Source organism: Marmota monax, unplaced genomic scaffold (genome assembly GCF_021218885.2).
Source record: "Marmota monax isolate L192 unplaced genomic scaffold, Marmota_monax_Labrador192_F-V1.1 WCK01_AAM20220418_F8-fsc00138, whole genome shotgun sequence".
Taxonomy (NCBI): Eukaryota; Metazoa; Chordata; class Mammalia; order Rodentia; family Sciuridae; genus Marmota; species Marmota monax.
Genome location: NW_026692763.1, coordinates 507,911 through 529,844, shown reverse-complemented (window position 1 = coordinate 529,844; position 21,934 = coordinate 507,911). Strand labels below are relative to the sequence as shown.

General features: G+C 53.7%; 2 protein-coding genes and 1 long non-coding RNA gene across 4 annotated transcripts in view; 1 reads left to right on the top strand and 2 right to left on the bottom strand.

Moving 5' to 3' along the window:
- The window catches only part of Foxn1 (forkhead box N1), a 28,149-nt gene extending 23,755 nt beyond the window's left edge, over positions 1-4,394 (bottom strand). The window contains exon 1 of one of the 2 annotated variants that reach the window (XM_058580031.1): positions 4,166-4,394. The gene's annotated coding sequence lies outside the window, so the exon portion shown is untranslated. The remainder of the gene's footprint in view (positions 1-4,165) is intronic. The other variant, XM_046446807.2, reaches the window with a different exon arrangement.
- LOC124094204 (uncharacterized) lies at positions 1,552-21,562 on the top strand. The gene is made up of 5 exons (XR_006852158.2): positions 1,552-2,109; positions 2,378-2,482; positions 2,671-9,956; positions 11,105-11,213; positions 18,227-21,562. It is a non-coding gene; the product is annotated as an uncharacterized LOC124094204 (long non-coding RNA).
- Positions 13,117-21,934, bottom strand: part of Slc13a2 (solute carrier family 13 member 2) — a 23,212-nt gene continuing 14,394 nt past the window's right edge. Inside the window, exons 2-12 of the mRNA XM_046446809.2 lie at positions 21,414-21,542; positions 20,227-20,363; positions 19,919-20,118; positions 19,082-19,262; positions 18,834-18,956; positions 16,985-17,203; positions 16,695-16,783; positions 16,310-16,431; positions 15,020-15,181; positions 14,273-14,410; positions 13,117-13,770 (exon numbers count right to left, since the gene is read on the bottom strand). Coding sequence (XP_046302765.1) covers positions 13,609-13,770; positions 14,273-14,410; positions 15,020-15,181; positions 16,310-16,431; positions 16,695-16,783; positions 16,985-17,203; positions 18,834-18,956; positions 19,082-19,262; positions 19,919-20,118; positions 20,227-20,363; positions 21,414-21,542 — 1,662 coding nt within the window. The 3' untranslated portion in view covers positions 13,117-13,608. The remainder of the gene's footprint in view (positions 13,771-14,272; positions 14,411-15,019; positions 15,182-16,309; positions 16,432-16,694; positions 16,784-16,984; positions 17,204-18,833; positions 18,957-19,081; positions 19,263-19,918; positions 20,119-20,226; positions 20,364-21,413; positions 21,543-21,934) is intronic.

The following is a 21,934-nucleotide window of genomic DNA, read 5'->3' as shown; positions in this document are numbered from 1 at the left end:
AGACCTGAGGGCCCTCAGAGGGTGTATGAGGGCAGGCTTGAAGCCAACTGACCATGCACCCTCCCATGGGAATGGGGTGGAGGGTTAGGGTCAGACTTCCCAGTGGGCTCTCTGTTGCATCTTTGGGGGGCGGTTCTTGAGGGATGCAGAGGCGCTAGAACTTCCAGAATAGCCACGAGAGCATAGGTTCCCTTTTCTCTGTGACTCACACCTGGCTCTCGAGTAGTTCCCTGAGAGATCACGATTCAGCTAATTCTCTCCTCGGCCCCATTAATCTGAGCTGACTAAGCAAGAGCCACAGGCGGGGTAGAGACCAGGGGATGCTCATGACAGTGGCAGTCATCCCTAAACAAGCAGGCAAGCCTCCTTGCTTCGGCTTCTGTCCATCACCCTGCCTCGGCCCTGATCCAATCAGTCATGCTCCAGACCCCCAAGAAGGTTGCCACTGCCTCCTTTTGGGGTTCCTCTGAGCATGTTTCCCCATCTTTCCTTTCTCCTGTCACACACTGGCTGTGTTGAGGTCTATCTGGCTACCATACTGCAACTCATCTTGTTTCATCTGAATGCATTTGGGTTTTTGTTTCGTTTTGCTTTTTGGTACTGGAGACGGAACCCAGGGCCTCATGCCTGCTAATCACATGCTTTTCCACTGAGCTGCACCCCCGGCTGAAATAATTTTTACCACTTAAAAGCATCTAGCTGGGTGTGGTGGTGCACACCTATAACCCCAGTGGCTCAGGAAGCTGAGGCAGGAGGATTGCAAATTCGAGGCCAACCTCAGCAACTTAGCAAGACCCTGTTTCAAAATTTAAAAATAAATAAATAAAAAGGACTGGGGATGTGGCTCAGTGGTTAAGCTCCCCTGGATTCTATCCCTGGTACCAAAAATAAACCAACCAACCAATAAATAAATATATATAACAAAAGCATCTAACCTTTAAAACCCAAATGGGATCAGGAAGCAGAGGGCTTCTCCAGGGATGATTTTTCCAATCTGTTTTGTCCTAGGGGCATGGCTCTGAGCCATGGAGGATATACTGGGACCTGGCAGGGACACAGTTGAGGGGTGCTGGTCTCCAAGGGGATTTGCAGCTTAGGGGGAGATCCATTCTGTGGGGGTGGAAGAATGTGGATGGGGCTAGGAGGGAGAATTGAGGAGGGGCTCGGGTCATGGCGATGGAGATCAAGTTGGGGATGGAGTAAGGTGGTGGAAAGGAAGGGGTCTGGGCCAGGATTGCAGATGAGATTGAATAGCCAGACAAGGTGGCAGATTCCTGTGATCCTGGCTACTTAAGAGACTGAGGCAGGAGGATCACTTCAGTCTAGGAGTTCAAGGCCAGCCTGGGCAACATGGTGAGACCTCCATCTCTAAAGCAAACTAACAAGGAAAGATGGAAAGAGAGACAGAAAGAAGAAAAGGAAGGAAGGAAGGAAGGGAGGGAGGGAGGGGAATGGAGTTCAGATGGGAAAGGAGACAGCGATGTGGTGGAAGGGTTAGGAGGAGGTAAGAGATGGACACAGAGATGGAAGAGGAAGGGGCAGGAGAAGGGAATGGGTACACTGGAAAGATTCAACTTACTCCAGGACCATTTGATTGATGCCTCTGGCATGTACTGTCCCAGAGGTCATCTTGTCCTTCCCCTGCTACCAGGCATAGTGCCAGCTCAACCCCAACCCCCTCAGATCAATGATTACCTCTCTACTCAGGAAACCACCTCCTATGGTCACTTGGCCCAGGAGTGCTGAACAGTCTCCCTGAAGTCTATCAGTCTCTCCGGCCGTGGAAGCCAATTGGGCCATACAGAGAGGGGAGCAGACCTACAGGACCTCTGCCCCCTCCGTCCCTCTGTTCTGGGGAATGGGTAGCAAATCCAAGCAGCCCCCAAACTCATTTGAATATGGTACTGGAGAGAATGACAGAAGGGCAGCAGGTGCAGGGCCTCTCTGTCCCTTCCTGCACATACACTGCCTGGATATTTTAACCGGACTAGGAACAGTCTCTGGCTGAGTGTGTGGACCCAGTGCAGGCAATGGGAGTCCTGCTGGTCGGCTCAACTCAAGCAAGAAGCAGGGAGGTTAGACATCAGGAAGGACTTCTTGGCTGGGAAGGTTAGAGAGTCCAAGAGCAATGGTGCTGTGTTACTTTCTTAGAGGGCAGATGGGACTTTCCATGGGGGCTAAAGGAAGACTTTCCCGGAGGCAAAGGATGGGCATATGATGGAAGGCACAGGCCACAGGTGGGCTTTTCCCAAGCCTTCTTCCGTCTCGTGATGAATGACAAGGGCTTTGGTTGGGGGAAATGTGGGGTCAGTGTGTGGGTGAGACAAAGATGAGGAGGGGGAGGGGAAGGCTCCTGATCTTTCTCTTCTTTTTCCAGGACTCACGGATCCAGAGGATTCTGGGGCTTCCTGAGCCCCTGGGAAATAAAGTCCTCTGAGAACTCCCTGGCATTCCCGGGAGAACAGGTTCCTGGCTCTGGGAGGTGAGTGAGGCGCCGGGCCCGGGGGTGCAGCGTGCCTCGGCAGGCCCTGGAGCCGGGAGCTGAGCTCTCAGAGGCTGCCCGGGTGGGGCCGGGCTGGGAGCTGAGAGGACATGCACCTCTCCCTGTGGCTCCTTCACCCCTGAGGGTCCCCAACCCGGGCAAACCCTGTCTGCTTTATGTCTCCCCAGGAACTGTCGCAGCTGTGTTTCTTCCTGGCCCACCGTGGACCCTTTCACGGATCCACAGGAGAAAGGGCCGGGGGTGCTGCTTGCCTGCATCAGCTGGGGATGCCTCTCTACCTCCTGTGTGCTGTCCTGTCCTGGGGGTCAGGGAATGACCCAAATGGTAAAAGCATCTAAACCAAACCCAGTGGGGACAGGACAATGGAATGCAATGCTACTCTCCCCACCCCACTGTTCGGCCTAGAGGAACTGGGCTTCTTCAAGGGGAGAAAGAGAAGGATATGGGAGCACATAGACTGGCCCCTGCAGAAGTAGATACTTCAGAGAGACTCCAGGAAGGACTTCATGACTGTGAGGGAATTGACTGCATTTCCTGCTGCAGGGATTGTTAGGAAGACTAGGAGGGAGCAGTCCTGCCTCGTGTGGGAAATGACCAGCACAGAGGCAGGGGGATGAATGAGATGACTTCTCCATCCGGTCCTTTCCCATGGACCTGCTGCACCTTGCCATTACCCACATCCAAACACACTCTCTCAGGCTGGTAGCTGCAGAGAAGCAGCCAAAGTGCCCACTTACTCGAGTCTATTCTTACTCCAACACGCCCCATTTGAACATTTAGGGAGGGTCTGGAAGGACTCCATAGGAAATGCCTGAATCTTACCCGGTCAGGTAGGGGGTGGGGAAGAGCCATGGGGGTTGCAGGGGGCTTCCTGCTACTCCACTCACTACCTTAAGGGCCTTCCCTCCCCACATCCCCAGTTCTAGGCTCCAGGGGTCCAAGGGTTCCCTGTTTGTCCCAATCTGCTTGCCAGGCCTTTTTACTTCGGGGGGGGTCTTGAGGAAGACAAAGGTCCCTAGACCTGGGGGGCGGTGCTCTGCTTCAAGCTCGGCATTAGTTCCTGGCCACAGCACCTGTTAGCCACCTGTCTGCCTCTCCACCAGGTGCACCCAGACCTCCCCGCATCTAGTCCTGGGCGCCAGGCATCTAGACCCCAGCCCAGCCTGCGCAGAGAGGTGGAGTGAGTCCCTGATCCACAGTGCCCTAGGCGCCCCCGCCCCCAGAGCTGGGCTCTCGCCTCTTCACCAGGAATAGCCACTAGGCTGGGAAGATGCCTGTCTCAGCTCTAGTTCTCCAGGCTGAGCACTACTGTGTTGTCATTGTCCCCAAGGTGGGCAAGCACACCTGCTCTAACACACAGAGGCCCCCGCGCAAAAGCTAACACCACACACTACAGTGAAGACTCCCGATGGCGAGGAGGACTGAGTTTGGAACACCTGAACAGGAGTGAGAGGGAGAGGCAAGGAGGTGGGGGTCCTCTTTTGGCCTCCAGGCACTCACCCTGATCCTGAATCTGTCTCTCTTGAGTTGCAGTGAGAGGCTGGGGAGCACCCAGATGCTCCCCGTCTCTCCTGAAGCCCATTAAGAAGGCAAACCCCCTCCCCAAGCCCTGGCCCAGCCCTGCTGGCCTCCACGGCTGACTTGGGCCAGGTCTCCTCTTACCTGCTCAGTGAAGCAGGTCGGCGTGGGGGCCCGGGGCTGGGGAGCCAGGAGCTCCGTCCGTCTGTCAGTCCGTCAGCCTGGCCGTCCTGGGTCTGTGCTGACATCAGGTGAGGGGAGGCAGCTGCCGGGTGAGCCAATAATTATGATATCAGCTTCCCCTTGCCCCGAGGGGCTGCTGCCAAAACGGGGAGAAGAGAAAGGTGACTAAGAAGCTAGTTTGCTCCTTGGCTCTTGTTTGACAGGTACCGGCTCCTGTGCCCGCCCCAGCCGCGCCCCAGCAACCCCCCTCCGCCCTCCCTTCTCCAGCGAGAGCCCGGGCCCCCTGTCCCTGCCAGCAGCAAAGCTGTGACTTGTTTGGGAGGGGGTTGTCCTGCCATCCCCACCAGCACCCCAAAACATGGATGTGAGCCCCCCATGGGTGCGGCGCAGGCCTGTTGGGACATGCACATGTGTCAGGAGAGCCTGGCCACCGTGTGTATGTTCATGGAGCCGACTGAGGTGTTCCAGGGAACAGCATGCGGTGGTGGCCCAGGGTTCTCTGAGGCATGGGGGGGGGGGACAGGCAGTGGTGGTGACTCCTCAAGGAGGGCCAAGCACCAAGCACCAGCACAGACTTGCTGGAAACTGTCCACAGGGTCCAGCCATCTGTTAAACTCTTTATGGTCCCTCTGATACCCAGGGTGTGTGTGTGTGTGTGTGTGTGTGTGTTGCACCCGCCTGTGTATGTGTGCCTCCCTCTGTGTGTCTGTGGGCATGCCGCGTCTCCTTGGAACTGTCTGTTTGTCTGGGTCGGTGTGTGTCTGTATATACGTCTTCCCAATGTCTGTGTGTTTGTAGATCTGTGTCCCCGCATCCAGGTCCGGGTCTGAGTCCTCTTGTGCTGTCTATGTGTTGCCAACCTGCTGTCTGCAAACCTCTCTGCTCTGGGTCAGCGATCCTTTCCTGGGGGTGTCTGAGTGGGTGGAGATGGGGGCTCCCTGCTTCTGTGCCAGGACCCCACGGCCTCTCCTCGTGGTCTGCAGGTTGGAAACAGGAATCTGAGAGACTGTGGTCCTGATTCCTGGCCCCTCCGAGTCCACATTGGAGGTTGCAGTCCCTGAGGAGTCTAGGAATTGTCACCAGCAGTCCCTTCTGGATTAGGCCTGGGCCCTGACTCTACTCCCTGACAGCTCTCCCTGCTGCCCCAGACCCCACCCCGCCTGCTTCTCTCTGCTTCCTTTTGCATCTTCCTTGCCCCACCCCAGTCTCCTGTCCCCACCACTCTTTCCCTCCTCTCCTCTCCCTCCTCTTACCCAGCCTCTAAGGTCTCCTGTTTCTCTTTTTTCCTAGAGCAAGAGGCTTCAGGGACCTAGTGCTAGAACTGCTGTCTAGAAAGGCCTAGGATTTGGCCTCTGGCCTCAGGGTGTGGGCAGGTCAGTTCCTTCCCACTTTCTGTAGCTCATTCTAAGGACAGCGGGAATGTCACCCGTGGCTGGAGGATGGTAATGGTCCTCTGGCAGAAGTATGGAGTACACTAAGACATTTGGAGCCTTCTTGGTTTAGGCAGAGAATGTTCAGTGCTCAACAGCAAAGAGGAGCTGGGTGTGGTGGCTTCCATCTGTAATCCCAGAGGCTCAGGAGGCTGAGGTAAGAGGATCACAAGTTCAAGGCCAGCCTCAGCAACTTAATGAGACCCTGTCTCTAAATAAAAATGAGGAAGTTTTTTGGATTCAACCCCCCAGTACTAGGGGGTGGGGGATGGAACAGAAAAAGGATACTAAGGCAGATAGATGAAGCTCTTTGCCAGCGATGATTAGCTATGTCATTTTCCATACTTCCTACTCTGAGCCTCAGTTTCCTCATCTGTTAACAAGGGAATATTATCCATCCAGGATTGTTGTGAAAATAAAATGTGTTTAAAGTTCTAACACAATCCTTGGTGTATAGTAGATGCTCAATAAACATGTGCCTTTTTGTCTTCACCAAGTCCTGCACTGCTGGGTGGGAGATGAAGATGTGTGAGCTTGCTCACTTGGTGTAAGAATTTTTTTCTAGGGTTAGATCAGGGACCCTTCTACCATGCGGCCTGCGCAATGGTTTCATTAATGAGGTTCTTGGCATAAAAGTTAGCTAGAAGAGATCGAAATAAAACACACAGACTCAGTTACCTTATTTCTATTGCCAGGTCCGAGACGGCTCCCCTCTCTGGCTCCAACCTCTAACCGCCCAGCAGGGCAGCAAGGATTACTCAGGGCTAGCAGGAGAGAGAGACAGTGAACACGCCTGGGAGTAGCCTTTTATTGGGGAACAAGAAATTCAGGGGAGAATTCCATCCAATGAAGGTTGAGGGGGGACTGCACTCCAAGGTCAGGGTCAGTGATTGGGCCCCCGGGGTCAGTGGTCAGTCACACCCCCACACGGACGGGTTCTCTCATCAGGAGAGGGCCGGGAAAGTTCCGACACAGCCAGAACGCCTCAGACCCAAACCGGGAGTCGCCCAGTCACGCGTGAGAATGGCTTCCCACAGACCCTGATTTAATCCATTTCTCTGGAACTCACATTAGCCATCAAAGCCCTTAAGTCTAGTAATCAATGGAGTTTCACAGTGAAAGAGCAGCCATGGAGATCTTCTCTTGTGTTTGCTTAATACTCCTGATATATTCAGCACTGATTATTTCTAGCCAGGTATTTCTGTATGGGATACTCTGGGTACAAAGAACTAAGAAAGATATGACTTGAAGTCCACCAGCATTGCTATTGATCAATATTATCCTGAAGGTTCTACTAGTACAATAATAAAGAAAGAGGAGGAGGAAGAGGAAAAGGAGGAGAAGGAGGAGCAGGAGAAGGAAGAGGAGGAGGAGGGAGGGGGAGGAGGCAAAATCTTCAAGAATTACAAATGACATGATTGTTTATTTAGGAAGTCTAAGACCATCAACTGAAAGACTATTAGAACTAATGAGAGAATTTAGTAAGGTAACAGAGTATATGTTTGTGTTGTGTGTAAAAATCAAAACCATTTCTTTCTCTCTCTCTCTTTTTTTTTTTTGGTACCAGGGATTCATCCCAGGAGCACTTAACCACTGAGCCCCCATCCCCAGCATCCCCCCCACCACTTTTTTTCCCCAGCCCTTTAAAAAATTATATCTATATCTATCTATCTATCTATATCTATCTATCTATCTATATCTATCTATCTATATCTATCTATCTATCTATCTATCTATATATATATATATATATAGAGAGAGAGAGAGAGAGAGAGAGAGAGAGAGAGGATCTTGCTGAGTTGTTTAGAACCTTGCTAAGTTGCTAAGGCTGACTTTGAATTTGTCATTCTCCTGCCTCAGCCTCCCGAGCTGCTGGGATTACAGCCGTGTGCTACTATGCCTGGCTCAAAACCATTTCTATATAACTAAGGCAACCAATTAGAAAATAAGGACTAAAGATCCAGTTCACAAAAGCAGCAACAGTACCAAATTCCCAGGAATAAACTTAATAGTCAACATAAAATTCACATGAAGAAAACAATAGAAAAACAAGACCTTCTCTCAAAAACAAACAAAAACCCCAAAGGTCTGGGGGTGTAGCTCAGTAGTGGAGCATCCCTGGGTTCAAACAATAGAATTACTGACAGACATAAATAGACATTAATAGAAAGACGTATCTTATTCCTGAGATGGAAAGCTGAATATAATATTGTAAAGTTGTCAATCGTTTTTTAAATAATCTATAAATGGAATGTAATTCAAATAAAAAAAAAATCTAATGTTTTTCTCCTGCCTGGGAATTTAACAAGTCAATTCTGAAGTTGGAGGAAAAAAAAACTACATGTGAATAGCTTAGAACTTTTTGAAAAAGAAGAAAAATAGGAGGAATTTGCTCTGCCAGGCTTCAAAATATCCCAAAAATATTTGGCAGAAAGCTAAATTTATTTAGAGCAAAATATAACAAAGTTTAAAGATAACAAACAAACAAAACAAAAAACACCTGGAAGAAAATGTGGCAACATATATAAGAAGCAAAGTGTTAGTATTTATTTTTTTAAACAAAGAAAAAGACCATCTCTCAGAAAAATGGGCGAAAGACATGAATAAGCAATTCATAGCCAAATTACAAATGGCCCCCAAACAAATGAACTTCATTAAAAATCAGGGAAATGCAGACCAATCCAGGGGTCAAGGCCCTCAGGGAGACCCTGATGGGATGGATGCACAGGAGAGACTGTGGCTGTCACCTTTCTGAATGAGACTCTGCTTGTGATGTGCAAGTTGAGCTTCCTTCTCCTCCCAGACAGGCCCTACCCCTGCCCCAGGAGTGGGCGTGGGCTCTGGCTCCCTCTTTCCTTTGGGAAGCGAGACTTCCTCATTGCTGGCAGTCTGGGAGTTGAAGCAGGAGCCTCAGGAATTCCACAGATCTTGGACTGGAAGGGGATTTGTGAGGTTTTCTCTTCCTCCTCTGGATAGGACCCTCCCTCGTTCACACCAGCGCCCCCAGAGTTCTCTCCTAGGCTCAGAAAGCCTATCTCTCCAGAATCCACAGACAGAACCAAGGTGGGCTGTAGCTGGGGTCAGGGGAGGCTCTGTGCCTCTGGAGACTTGGAGGTCAGGACTGGGGCACCATCTTCTGCTGAGTCCTGTCCAGGCTGGACTGCCTTGAGCCAGGAGCAGCCCTGGCTAGGGCCAACATCTGCCATGCTCCAGTCTGGAGCAAAACACTGGAGATCTCAGGGAGATCTCAGGGACCCCCACCTTCCGGGGTCCCAATATGATGGAGGAGGGGTGGCCTTCTCTGCAACCCACGTCGGGATGGGCCATCTTCTGTCCACTTCTGCTCATGTAGGCTGGACTTGTCTTCTCAACGTGAGTTCCCAAGACTGAGCCTGCCACTTGCGAGGCCCTCCAAGTCTCACTCCACTGGTGTGGAAGACACTAAAGAACATTGGCAAGCTGGGCACCATGGCGTGCGTGCCTGTAATCCTGGAGACTCGGGAGGCCGAGCCAGGAGGATCACAAATTTGAGGCCAGTCTGGGCAATTTAATGATACCCTACCCACCCCCACAGACTGCAAAAAAAAAAGGGTTGAGATGTCACTCAGTGGTAGAATGCTTGCTTAGTATGGGCCAAGTCCTGGGTTTGATCTCTGGTACTGCCAAAAATCGGCACAGGAGGTAAAGTACATGCTTAGCATTGGTAAGGCCATGAATTCAATCCCTCCCACCCCACTCCACCCCATAAAGAACATCTGCAGAAGAATGGGGCCTAAGCATAGCTGGCGTAAAATGCTGAAGGTTGAGGACCTCACATCAAAGGAGGCTTGAAGGGATCAGGGTTAAGGACCGTGAGCTTCCTAGGGAGAGGGGGCAGGCAGCTCCTTGACTGTGAAGCTTCTTCTTCTTGCCAGAGAAGCTCCAGGCCAGAGCTGCGGAGGGTGTGTGGTAGGAGCTGGGCGGAGAGGTCTGAGCTGTTCTGGTTGGCTGACCCCCTGGAAGTCCAGGGAGTTTCCAAGCTTGGTGGGGGAGGGTCTGATGGGAGGCCGCAGTTAGAGTCCTGCTGGGTGGGGAGGCTTCTCTCCCCTCCTAATCCCTCCTGCTGTGGGAGGCTTAGTTGTGGTGGGGAGGAGCAGTGTGTGTGTGTGTGTGTGTGTGTGTGTGTGTGTGTGTGTGTTCACTTGTGCCAGTGTTTGTAAGTACAGTACACTTGTGACTATGTGAGTACTTACATTTTTGTTCTCTCACTCGTGTGCCACCGTGGGTGTGCATTAAGCTGTGGAACTTACACGGTGCTGCTCCACGTGACTGTGCCAGTGAGTGTGAGTATCTGTGTACTTGTGAGAATACTCAGGTCTGAGTGATTGTGGATGGACAAATGTCTGTGACTATGTGTGTCTGTGTGGGTTTCCAGGAGGGATTCTGGGTGTCAGAAGGGCTGTGAGGGCTGGTGGCATGGTGTGTAAGAGTGTCTACGAGGAAGTGTGTGTGGCTGTGTGTACACAGGTATCCACGTCTGTGCAGGGGTCAGCAGGCTCTGTGTGTACCCAGGAATCCATGGCTCTGTGAACACATCTGCGGGTCTCACCACCTTTAAGAGCTATTCTTCTTGCCCAGCATAGTGGCACATGCCTGTAACCCCAGTGATTCAGGAAGCTGAGGCAGGAGGATCTCAAGCTTGATGCCAGCCTGGATAATTTAGTGAGACCCTATCTCAAAAAATAAAAAAAATAAAAAGGGCTGAGGACATAGCTCAGGGGTAGAGCGCCCCTGGGGTCAATCCCCAGTATTGCAAAAATGAATGAAAAGTAAATAAATAAGGAGCAACTCTTCTGAGTCCTTGTCTGGCATGGAGGCTTCAGGGGGCACCCTCCCTAGGCTAGCACCCCACAGGAACTCCCCCTGTCTCAGCTCTGACCCACCTTCTGCTTCTTCAGGGATCAACCTCCTCTCTGAGACTCTGGGGTAGATGGACAACTCATGGCCAGAGCAGAAGGACCTACCCTCCGGCTAAGGACCCTAACCTCTAGGGACACTAGAGTAGGATCAGCCTGTTTCCACCTGTTTCCCAGCCTCCCTGACATCCTGCACCCTGCAGGCTTCTCCTGCCAGGGCTTGAGCGCCACTTCCCTCAACCCTCTGGTTGCCATAGCTGTCTCCTGGCTGGTGGGGCCGGCAGGAGGAGGGGTGAGAAACGAAAACTCCCAAGGCCTCAGGGAAAAGGAACAGGGGCAACAGTAGGAGTTGGCTCAGAAATCTAAGCCTATCTCTGAGCTTAAAGTGACTTTGGCCCAGAGACCAAACGCTGCCTCAAGGTCTTATAGTACTCCACATAGAACAGTCTGGAAAGGGTCTTTGAGCGCTGTGTGTCCAGCTCCCCCCCCACCCCCCGCCACCGGGGAGCCAGAAAACCCTCTCTGCTTCTGATCCACTCATCCATTTTTCATTTATACAACATTCCTTGCACCAGGCTCCATGTGGGAATGGAGGACATGGCTCCGTCAGGCAGGCTGTCCTCTGGATTCAGCTTCATTGATGTTCTCCAGCAACAGGGAGCTCACTACTGCACAGGTCTGCAGGTAGGAGACACCCAAAGCCCCTTGCTTCCTGGAGGGCATCATCAATGATGGGGTGTGGGTACCTGGCAGGGAGATCATGTCCCAGCAATGTCCCATTCACCTGCCACCACCTTGATTGTATGTGCCGAAGAGGCCCAGCTGCTAGGCTGCCCGTACAAGCCGACCTGGGCTGGCAGGCCCTTCTTTCAAAGGCTTGCCCAGTCTGTGCTGCTTTATTGTCCAGCTAATGACGGTGATTAGCCCGACAGGTGCCTCCTGCCATCGGGCCGCCCTCCTGCCTGCTGAGGAGGGAGGTTTCTGAGCATCAGAGGGAGATTTGGTCCCTGAACAGGGTGATCGCACCCATCACAGTCAACTTCTAGACCCAGCTTGCCGTGGGTCCACCTCTCCCAAGAAGGCTGAGCCAGCTGTTCCTCATCTCCTGGGATTACTGTGTGACCTCCCTCTATACCCAGCTCTCTCTGAGCGGGACTAAGGGGGACATGGAGCTGAGAACACTGGGTGTGGGGGGGTGTGCACCCTGAGAAATCTTTTCCCCAGTTGGGGCTGGATAGCAATTCCTCAGCAGGGTCCTGAAGATAGCAATGACAGGGGGTCCTTCTTGCTATGGGGCAGGGCGACGCGGGTGGTGGTGGGGAACTGAGGCTGCTTCTGCATACCCAGTGCATTGTGGGTAAGCTACTGGGGGAGCCCCGCCATTCTGGGGCTGGCCCGTACCCAGTGAGGGGACTGTTGCCTGGGGCTTTGGGGGGTCCTGGTGCAGGTCTGGGAAGGAGATGTGATTTATGACTGTGCTTCACGTTTGAGGAATGCCAGCCTGGGGGGCCGGGGGAGGCGGAGCCACTCTCCTGACACTCCTTGCTCTCCTGGAAGTCTGGCATGTCCTGTCAGGATCCCCTGTCCCCTGGGGACAGCCATGTTCTCCCTGTACAGTAGCCCCCTCCCAGCTGCACTGCCCATGAGTCCCCCAGCTCCGGGGAGATGCAGTGAAAGCCCAGCCTAGGGGGGTGCAGAATTAAATCCTTTCTCCCTTCACATCTCAGCTCCCTTTTCCATTCAACCATGAGGCTGATGGTAAATATCTCTACCACTGCAGCAGGAGGGAAGTGGATGAAACTCTAGAAACTTCCATCCCGATGAGCTCAAGGCTTACATACCACCCTCCACAGTGAAGGAACTTGGGATAGACTCAAAGATGAACTTCTAGCCAGGAAAGGATGTTGAGCTCCTAGAATGGATGCCAGCTGTAATATCATCCTTCCCTAGCCTATGCCCACTTTGCCAGATAAATGAAAGCTCTGGAGCCTATGAGAGTTCAGGGTGAGGTGGCAGAGGAGGGCAAGTGTGGAATCAAGAGGCAGAATCATCCAAGGTTGTCTGGTTCTGAACTCAGAAGGTCATGGCCGTTTTGAGCCTGTTCCTATGAGTCTAAACTACATTCTTCTTGCTGCAGGGTGACATTTGGGGTGAGGGTCCATCTTTCTGGGCACCCTGCATGGGTCAGCCAGCCTGCCTCCTCTGATCTGGTGGGACCGGTTTTTCTAGCTGGAGGAAGGGTCGGTGAGGAATTGGCAGGGGCACGGAGTTTTATGTAAATGCTCAGGGAGTGCTCTGGGAACGGGGAGGCCGGTTTTCCCAAAGACACGCAGGGACTGGCAGCTCCCAATTAGCAGTCCTGGTGATGTCAGTGCTGCTATCCTGGGTGGCTGCGCCCACTCCGATCGGCCCTGGCAGGGGTGCCTGACCATTACCTTCTCCTGTGGGTGGGAGGGATGTCAAGGGAGCCACCGTGCAGGACAGAGATCAGGCCCCCTCCCGCCATATCTCCTGCCTGGCCCCACCCCCACCCCCACGCCGCGCGTTGTGGAGTAGTCTAGAGAGCCCTGTGAGAGACACCCCAGACTCTACTGAAAAAGACTTTAATCAGCTAATATTTGAACCCTCCCTAAACCCAGGAGCCTGGGGAGACCTCAGAACGCTGCACCAGTCCCTGAGACAGGCCTTGCTCCCAGGCCACTCCAACCCTGAGTTTCAATAAATACAGTGCAAAGGGGTCTGGTCACTAAGCTGGGGAGACAAAGAAGGGCAGGGTGTATTTTCTGTGAACACACACGTGTGCACCACCAAACACGCACACAAACCCCCCTCGGACACACTCACGACAGCACCATCCTCACAGGCACCGGCACACACACACATGCATGCGTAGATACACACGCTTTCCTCTGACACACTAGAGATGAGCACACACCTTCACAAGCACACTCGATTGTGTAGACATGGGCCTTTCTCTCAGTCTTCAGCCCAGGGCTTAGAACTTGGAGTGTCCTCTCATGGCTCAGAGGAAATGGGACGGGGTGGGATTTTCCTGGGCATGGCTAGGCGGCACCCCAATCTAGGGGCCTGGCGTGGTGGTGTTGAGAAGGCATTGGGTTGTGGTATTGAATTGGGCCCAGAAAGGGAAAGTGTGCAGGTCAAAGATGGGGATGGCCCAGCTGTTGATGGCTAGCGTGATGACCAGCACTCCAATGATGTTGAGCAGGAATCCTGCCCGGGCCTGGTGGGAAGAGAGCCAGTTCGACTAAGCAGATACTGAGCAGCACCATTAAGTACCTCTCAAGTGTCCAGGGGTGCTCTGAGCCCTTCCAATAGCAAAACTCTGGGAAGTCCTTCTTGTGATCTAGCCCGCAGGGCTCAGCAACTTTCTTGCTATTTTCTTGACTCCCAGGGCTAACCGGGAAAAGGGGGCTCCTCATGAGCTGCAAACCTGGGCCTTGTTTTCTCTGAGTTCATCTCCCTAGTATGGGTACTCCAGGCCCTCTGGATCTTCCGCATGTCCCCCACTTCCTTCCCTCTCTCATGGCCCAGGGCTGGAAGTGCTTGAAGATGTTCCAACTGAGGGGTCCTGTCCCCAGTCTCCCCTGCTGTCCCCTCACCCCCGAGGGTCCCACTCTCAGCTTGGAGACTCTCAGTGCCTTTCAGCCTTCTTTGTGGCCCAAGAAGTTGGAAAGACAGGGCCGGAAGGAGTGCTGAGACCTCCAGCCTTGCTTGCCACTCACCATATCTGACACTTTGAGGCCCCCGAAAGAGAAGACGATGGCATTGGGTGGGGTGGCCACGGGAAGCATGAAGGCCAGGGAGGCCGCCAGAGTGCAGGGGAGCATGACATAGAGCGGGTGGAGGCAGATGGCCTGAGCCTGGAGAGGGGACAGTGGGGCAGAGCTGAGCTTGGTCCCCATCCCAGAAGGAAGGTTGTGGCCCCAATTCTCCTGCTTCCCCGGCCTGGGGGACAACCCCAACCCCCTGCACTCTCTCTGGTCATAACCCACCGCTTCTGCCAGAAAGCCCCGGGTGACCTAGGAAAGGCCCCTTGACCTCCCTGGAGGGGATGAGTGTGCTGTGGGGCGTAGTGAGGGGAGGGGCCCATAAAACAGATCTCAAAGGGGCTCGGGAGGTGTCATCAAAGGCTGTGGGAACGCGCCTGGAGAGGAAGGGGCTGGGGACGCTCCAGGGAGCAATTTTACCCCGTCACCTCTGGAATGACCAGAACAGGGCTGGGGCAGGGAGGTGGGCGAGGCCACCTCTGAGCCCCATCAGGATATTCAAGGGGTGATGTCACCAGGGAGGGGGTGAGTCAGGGGCCAGAGGGCCTTGGGGCCCCAGAGCCCAAGAATCTGGGGAAGGGTGAAAGCTCAGGGGTCCTCTGCAGGAAAGAAGAGGAGGCGTGAAGGCAGGTCACTGTGCCCGCAGGCAGAGCCCCTGGTGGGGCAGCCAGGAGGGGTGCCTGGGGGAGAGGTCCAGCTCACCATGGAGGCCAGGATGGGCAGGAAGAGTGTGGTGGTGGCCACATTGCTGGCGCACTCAGTGAAGGTGGCAACCAGGAGACACAGGAGGAAGGCGGTAGCGGGCGGCGGTATACTCTGCAGCGGGGCCAGTTTGTCTCCCAGCCACGCAGACAGGCCGGATTTCTGGGTGCAGGAGGGTGGCATTAGGAGACAGGGCTGCCCGGGGCTGCCCCTAGCCCTCTGCTGGGGGCTCTGGGAGGATCCTGCTCCTGCCACATCCCCAAGGTCTTCAGAGTGAAAAACGACTCTGAGGGGAAGACAGGAGCCACCTAGAATCAAGAGGTCCCTTCTGCTGCTCTTGAGGAACGAGGGGAGGGGAGAAGGGCCAGATGAGAAACTAGGAGGAAGGGTCCTCAGAAAATCTGGGACTTGGCCGGGGGGTGGGGGGGGGAGCCTTCGCCCCATTTACCCCTGCTTTCCTGACTCCTCTCAGGGGGTCACTGGGCCAATTCAGCTTTCTCCCTGTCCCCTCCAGCCTGGTGGGTTGGGGCTGAGGGCTGAGGGAACCTTACTCCTGGCAGGAAGGGAGAGTAGTGGGAGGTCTGGGAAGAGGGGGACAGAAGGATGGGCAGTCCACAGGGTGAGAAGAGCTCCCAGGTCTTGTCCCGCCCACATCCGTAATGCCAGCCTGGAAGCGCACTGCACGGGGCGCAGTGGGAGCTGGGACTTTGCCTCATTCGGTGCTGCGGTCTGAAGTGCAGTGCTGGACACGGTGGATGGACGAACTAACTACAGGAGCCCCAAGCACCGATCCCTGACCTGGGGCAGCTGCCTCCTGTCTGCAGTGAATGAGCTCAGCCAGAACAGATGCCCAGGTGCAGTTTCTGGGATTTCCCTCTTAGAGGGAGGCTCTGGAGAAAGATGCCCTGGTCCCCACAGCCTGGCCTGGTGTGATCATGGCGCCCCCTGGTGGCTGCAACCGGCAGACAGTCAATGCCTGGCCAACCACTTGGGTGCTCCAGCTATTGTGTGGCTTGGATAAGGGGCAGGTCGGGGTGGAATTCATTGTCGAGAGCAGGCCCCACCCACCAGTGAAGAGTCTCTCTCTCTCTTTTGGCTCTGAGAACCCCAGTGGGAAGAGGTCGCTGGGGTGGTGTTTCTTCTTCCTTTCCGTGGATGGGACCACCACCTATGTCCCTTTAGCTTCTGCAAACTTGCTGCCCACTGCTGGGCTCCTAAATGGGGATCATGTCTGCCCTCCCACAGGGTTTCCCTCAAACAACCTGGGGAGGGGGCTCGCGGGTCTCTCACCTCACTGCCTTTGGCCAGGGCAAAGCCACCACCCAGCAAGAACACGATATTCCAGGGCATCTTCTCGCTCACTGTCTTCCAGTTGAGGAGGGCGGGAGGGGCCTTCAGCCTCCCTGGGTTTTCTACTCCCCAAGCAGAGAAGGATGGGTCACCCAGAGCCAACCGGCCTCCACTTGGGGGCTCCTGAGTGGGTCCCTTCAGAGCTTAGTGCATGCAGGAGGGAATCCCTCAGTTCTACAATGTTCCAACTTCCTTCCTGAGTCCCTGTGCCCTTGGCAAGTCACCCCAACCTCTCTGGGTTTTGTTGACTCCTGCCAAAGGTGCATTACATGCCTGCAGGCAGGGGCTGACCAGAGACCCTTTCTTACCCAGTCCAGGTGCTTACCTGGGTTCTGGGTCAGCCCTGGGATCTTGGAGGGCAGGATGAACATAATTATGCTGATGAAGATGGCCACTGTCCCATCGGAGGCCATGCTGTGGGTGGGGCAAGGAGGACAGACTTTGTGGCTCAAGACTGCTCAGACTCACAGGGTGGAGGGGTGGTAGAGAGAAGCCTCTGTCCTCCACCCCCCACCCCAAGAGTGACCTTGTGTTCTGCACTGGGGACTCTGCTCCCTTCCCTCACCTCCCAGCATTAAGCCTCAGGTATGTCTCCTCCTCCCCAACAGCTCTCACCTTTCGCCCTTGTCATTAGGAAAAGCTAGGTTACCCCAGCCTTCAAAGAAACCCGGCTCTCGTGTGAACCACAGCAGCACCAGGGCCACAAAGAGGATGGTGACAGCCTTTTCTGCAAAGCTCATGGGGCCCAGCAGCTTGTGCTCTCTATGGATGACTTGTAAGGCTGCGTCCTTTCGCTCATTTTCCTGTTCTCCAAAGCCAAAATTCTTCCGGAAGCTGTAGGCAGAGGGCAGGAACAGCTCATGAGGCCCTATACCAGGCAGGGAGCCAGGGGCTCTGAGTATCTATGATGTGAAGACTGAAGCCCAGAGAAGTCATTTTGGGGTCACTCCACTAGCCCTGACTCTACTGATGGTTCTGGAGAAGAGCAGAAGACTCAGAGGGGACCATGGCTTACCAGGGGGAGCAGGTTGACTTGTGCTTGTCCCTGCTCCACCTGCCCTTCCTCCAAGGGATCTCTTTGGCTGGCCTAGTAGGACCTAGTGGCTTGGACCCTCTGTCTCCTCCCGGTGCTGACTCACAGCTTCCCTCCTTCACAAGCCTCTCAGAAAATCCTCCTGCTGGCCTCTGGGTGTCCCCTGCCAGCCTGAGCCCCACTGGAATTGTCCTCAGTGGCACAGGAGGCTATAGCCTGTTTCCTTGCACTGCTTATGTAACTTGTGTTGACATTTAACTTTTCACTGGGTAAATCTCACTTGCCTTCTGGACTATGAGTTCTTCAAGGGCAAAGAGCATGCTTTACACATCTTTGACTTCCCCATGGTGCCTGGCACTGTGCTGATCTCTTCAACAACCACCTTGCCTTGTACCAGCCCCCCACCTTAATCCAACCTCCTCATATGTGACCGAGTGATTTGCTGAAAGTATAGCAATGATGCTTACAAACTTGCAATGGCTCCCCTCTGCCTGGGAAGGCAGGGCAAATAACTCAGACCACAGTAGCACTGATACCCCCACTCCTGTGCTGTATGCACAGTAGACATCACTAATCAATCCCAGACTTGATTCCAACTGAGTCTTATCAGGGTGTCCAAGGATTTTTAACATAGAACCCCAAAAGTGACTAGGAGTAACTCAGGGTTGCAAATAGGAATGCAACCTTATTACTCTTGACCTCAAGAACAAGCCCTCAAATCTTCACGTGGCTCACAATATCTTCTGCAATCTTCCCCTGCCCGATTCTTGAGTTTTGTGTCCTGATACTCCCCCAACCGCCCCTTTTTCTGTTTTGTGTTTCAGACCCACAGAGCCAAGAGTCCCTCCAAATGCACAGGCTCTTCCTTGCCTCTATGCTTTGGAATGTGTTGATCTGTTCTCTACTTGACTGATTTTAGTCCTGCAAGAGTGGGCTCAGACATTGTCTCTTTGAGAAGCATCTTAGAGTATCCACTACCAGAAGCACTTCATCCTCTGTCATGGTCTCCACCGTATCATCATCCATCAAGGATTTGCCAAATGCCCATCAGTATTCTCAGCACTTAGCACAGGCTCCAAGCATGCAGTCGGAACATAACAAATGCTTCTACAATTGTCATGTTCCTTAAGCACTTATCCAAGGACTGTGGAGCATTAGGGGAAGGGCCTGGTATGGGCATCAGGAGACCTACTTTTCAATCCCAGCACTGAAAAATCTAGTGGCGACCACCCTCAAGACAGTGCTCATCTACCAACTTAGGTAACATCATCCACCAAGCAATTCCCTCAAATAGGAGGTCAAGTGCACAGAGGGGCCTTGGGAGAAAGAGCCTTCTCAAGGGCTCTGTCATTTTTCACATCTGGACCCCACCAGAAGCTCCCAGGGGTACAGATAAAGACCTGGGCATCTCTTATTCACTCCGCCACTTACTTGAAACCCAGGAAGAGGACCTGAAGCCAAAGCCAAGCCAGAATCAGCAAGATGACCATGGTGGGGAAGGCAAAGCCGAACCAGGAGGCAAAGTTCACCACGTTAGGGTTTTGGGGGAAGATCCTGAAGGGGACATAGGCTGCTGTGTGACATTGCCACAGCAACTGCCCAGCCCCAATTGCCTCCCAGGGAGAGCTCAGGCCTCCCCTACCCCATCCCTGTCATGCCTCCTGCCCTCAGTCACTCACGAGGAGACCTGGCCTTGCAGCACTAGGTTGGGTGTGGTGCCAGTCAGTGTGGCGATGCCCCCGATGCTGGCCGAGTAGCAGACGCACAGGCTCATGCACTGCGTGAAGCGGATCTGTTCTTGAGTTTTCTGTACTTTTGGCTTTGAAGGAGCAGCGGCGACAGGGGTGGCCTGCCCGTTATCTGAGGAATAAGAGAAAGTTCAGGTTGGGACAGGCATAGGGACAGCTTCGGGGAACATGGTTGAGGCTCCATGGCCCCCAGGGTACCTTGTCAGTGGACAGCCTAGACCTGGGCTGGGAGGAGGACAGAAGCTGTTCCTAGGTCTGAGTGGGCCCAGAATTCCCTGGAGCCTCAGGCTGAGAGTACCTTTAGACACCATCTGGTCCATCCTCTCTTGAGAGAGGGAACTGAGGCACAGAGAAGAGAAAAGGATTATCCAAACAAGGCAGGGATGGCGCCTAGGGCACTGCCTGCCCACCCAGGCTCCAGCTCTCTTCTCCTAGGGTGACCACGCCTCTTGGATTGCCCAGGACTGACTGAGGGTATTCCTAGCACATGGGTCAAGACCTATTTTATTTTGAAAACTTCATTGCAGTACTAAGGATCAAACCAGGGCTTGAGCGGCTCTACCATTTATCTCCACCCCTAGCCCATGGGTCTTGGGATTGTAAAACCAGGAAAGTTCTAGGCAATCCCGATCAAGCTGGTCACTGTGCCTCTCAATTCCCTCTTCTCTCCACAGAGGCTCCAAGATGACCACCCTTGGGGAAGGATGGCCTCTCAGATCTTCCCCAAGAACTGAGTGGTTGGGGTAGGGCCTGCCTCTTCTCTCTCACCAAGCTTGGTCACCTCCTTCTTGGAATTTGGTTCCTGGAGCTCGAAGGTAGGGTTGTCAGTCCCCTCCTCGATGTCCTTGGGTGTGCCATGCAGCTGCTCCAGGACAGCATGCGCAATGGGCACCATCATGGCCGTGGTGGCTGTGTTGCTGATCCACATGGACAGGAAGGCAGTGACCAGCATGAAGCCCAGGAGTAGCCTAAGGACAAGCAGGTGGACACATTGTCATTCCAGCTCCCCTTCAGGGACTGGGAGCCCTGAGCTCCACCCGACCCCTATTCTCCTGTCCTGGTTTGTGGGAACTCACAGGGCCGGCCGCACCCCGATGAGGAGGAGCACACTGAGGGCAATGTGTTTGTGCAGGTTCCAGTGCTCCACAGCGATGGCCACGAACAGCCCCCCGATGAACAGGACGTTAGTGTCCTTGAGGTACTCGATGCAGACCTGGTGGGCAGGGATGGGACTGAAACCACAGGTAGACCTGGGGTCTCCCACGATGCTCCTGTGCTTTTAGGGTGCAGTCACTAACGTCCCTGCAGACTGGCTCTCCCCTGAGTTTTCGGGACTAAATGGAAATGGCCTTTGGATCATCTGCCATTTGATATTAACCAGGTTCCCCTGTTCTTGCCAAAATCACTCTTTGTCCCCTCAGGATGACTGGGCGACAATCTAGCCTGATCCTGCTCATCGTTCAAGCCACAGATTGGGAAATTAAAATAATTTTATGCTCTTTCTAGAAAGCAGAGCAGTGGTTTTCTACAAGTGGCCATCAGATGAACTCACCATCCTCACCATCAAATGCAACTTGCTAGAAATGAAACCACTCTCACCTACTAAATCAGAAACTCAGGGGCGGACCCAGCCCTCCAGGGGTTTCTGGTGCTCTTTCACGTTCAAGAACGTCTGAATCAGGAGTATAAAGCCCACCCTCTCTATCTGTGGGTTCTGCACCAACCTTGAATGGAAAACATTAAAAAACAAAAAAACCAAACTCATCTATACCCCACCCCATCATTATTCCCTAAACAATACAGCAGAACAACTATTGACATTGATTTAGGTATTATAAGTAATCTAAAGACAAACTTAAAATATAAGGAGGATGTGCATATGTTATATGCAAACGCTATGCCATTTTGTATAAGGGACTGGAGCATCCTGGGACTTGGGTATCATGAGGTCCTGGAGCCGATCTCTTGTGGATAATGACAAACTCTTTTACGGATTCTCAGGGCCCTTTTCCTGACCAGGCCCTCAACCTCCTTGGCAAATCTCGTCACTCTGGCTTTTAATGATCTTTCCTCATCAGCCACACACATTTCTAGGATGCCCTCCTTGGCCTCTCCCTAGTTCCTCTCTCACTGTTCTCTGGCCTGTCAAGCAGCGGCATGCACACCGCCTGCAGTGAGGCTCCCTTGGTTACCAGGGCTCTCGAGAAACCCATGCCCTCTCCCTGGGATCCCTTCCTCCTACGGATGGATGGGTGGGGCTCACCTCAGAGGCATCCAGGATACCCATCATGGGGAACAGGATGATGGGGAAGAGGGCAGTGACGGCCAGGGGCAGAGCCTCGGTGCACCAGAAGAGCGCCATGAGGATGATGGTATAGGCGCAGTAGGCTTCCTGTGGGCGGGAGGGGAGCAGCAGAGCTGATGGAGGGGGCAGGGGTGCGTCCCCTTCTGTCCCCAAGAGAAACCGGGTAATCCGTCACAGCATGGCGGGTGGGGTGCCTGCAAAACCCATGAGTCCCAAACCCAAGGTCCCAGTTTCAGATAGAAATGAAAAAATAAAGCAAGGCACTCACCACCTTGTCTTTGACCTTGGCGGCCCAGACATTATCATCCAGTCATACTGAAGAGACTGGAGTTGGCTGTCAGGCCCCATCCAGCCACAGAGGACTGCATGGGGCCCAGGTTAAGGTCCTGAGATGAAATGGGGGCTGACAGAGGAAGAAGTGGGACCTGGGTGATGTGGGCCCCTGCCAGGTCCTCTGGCCTTCCCTATCTCTTATCACA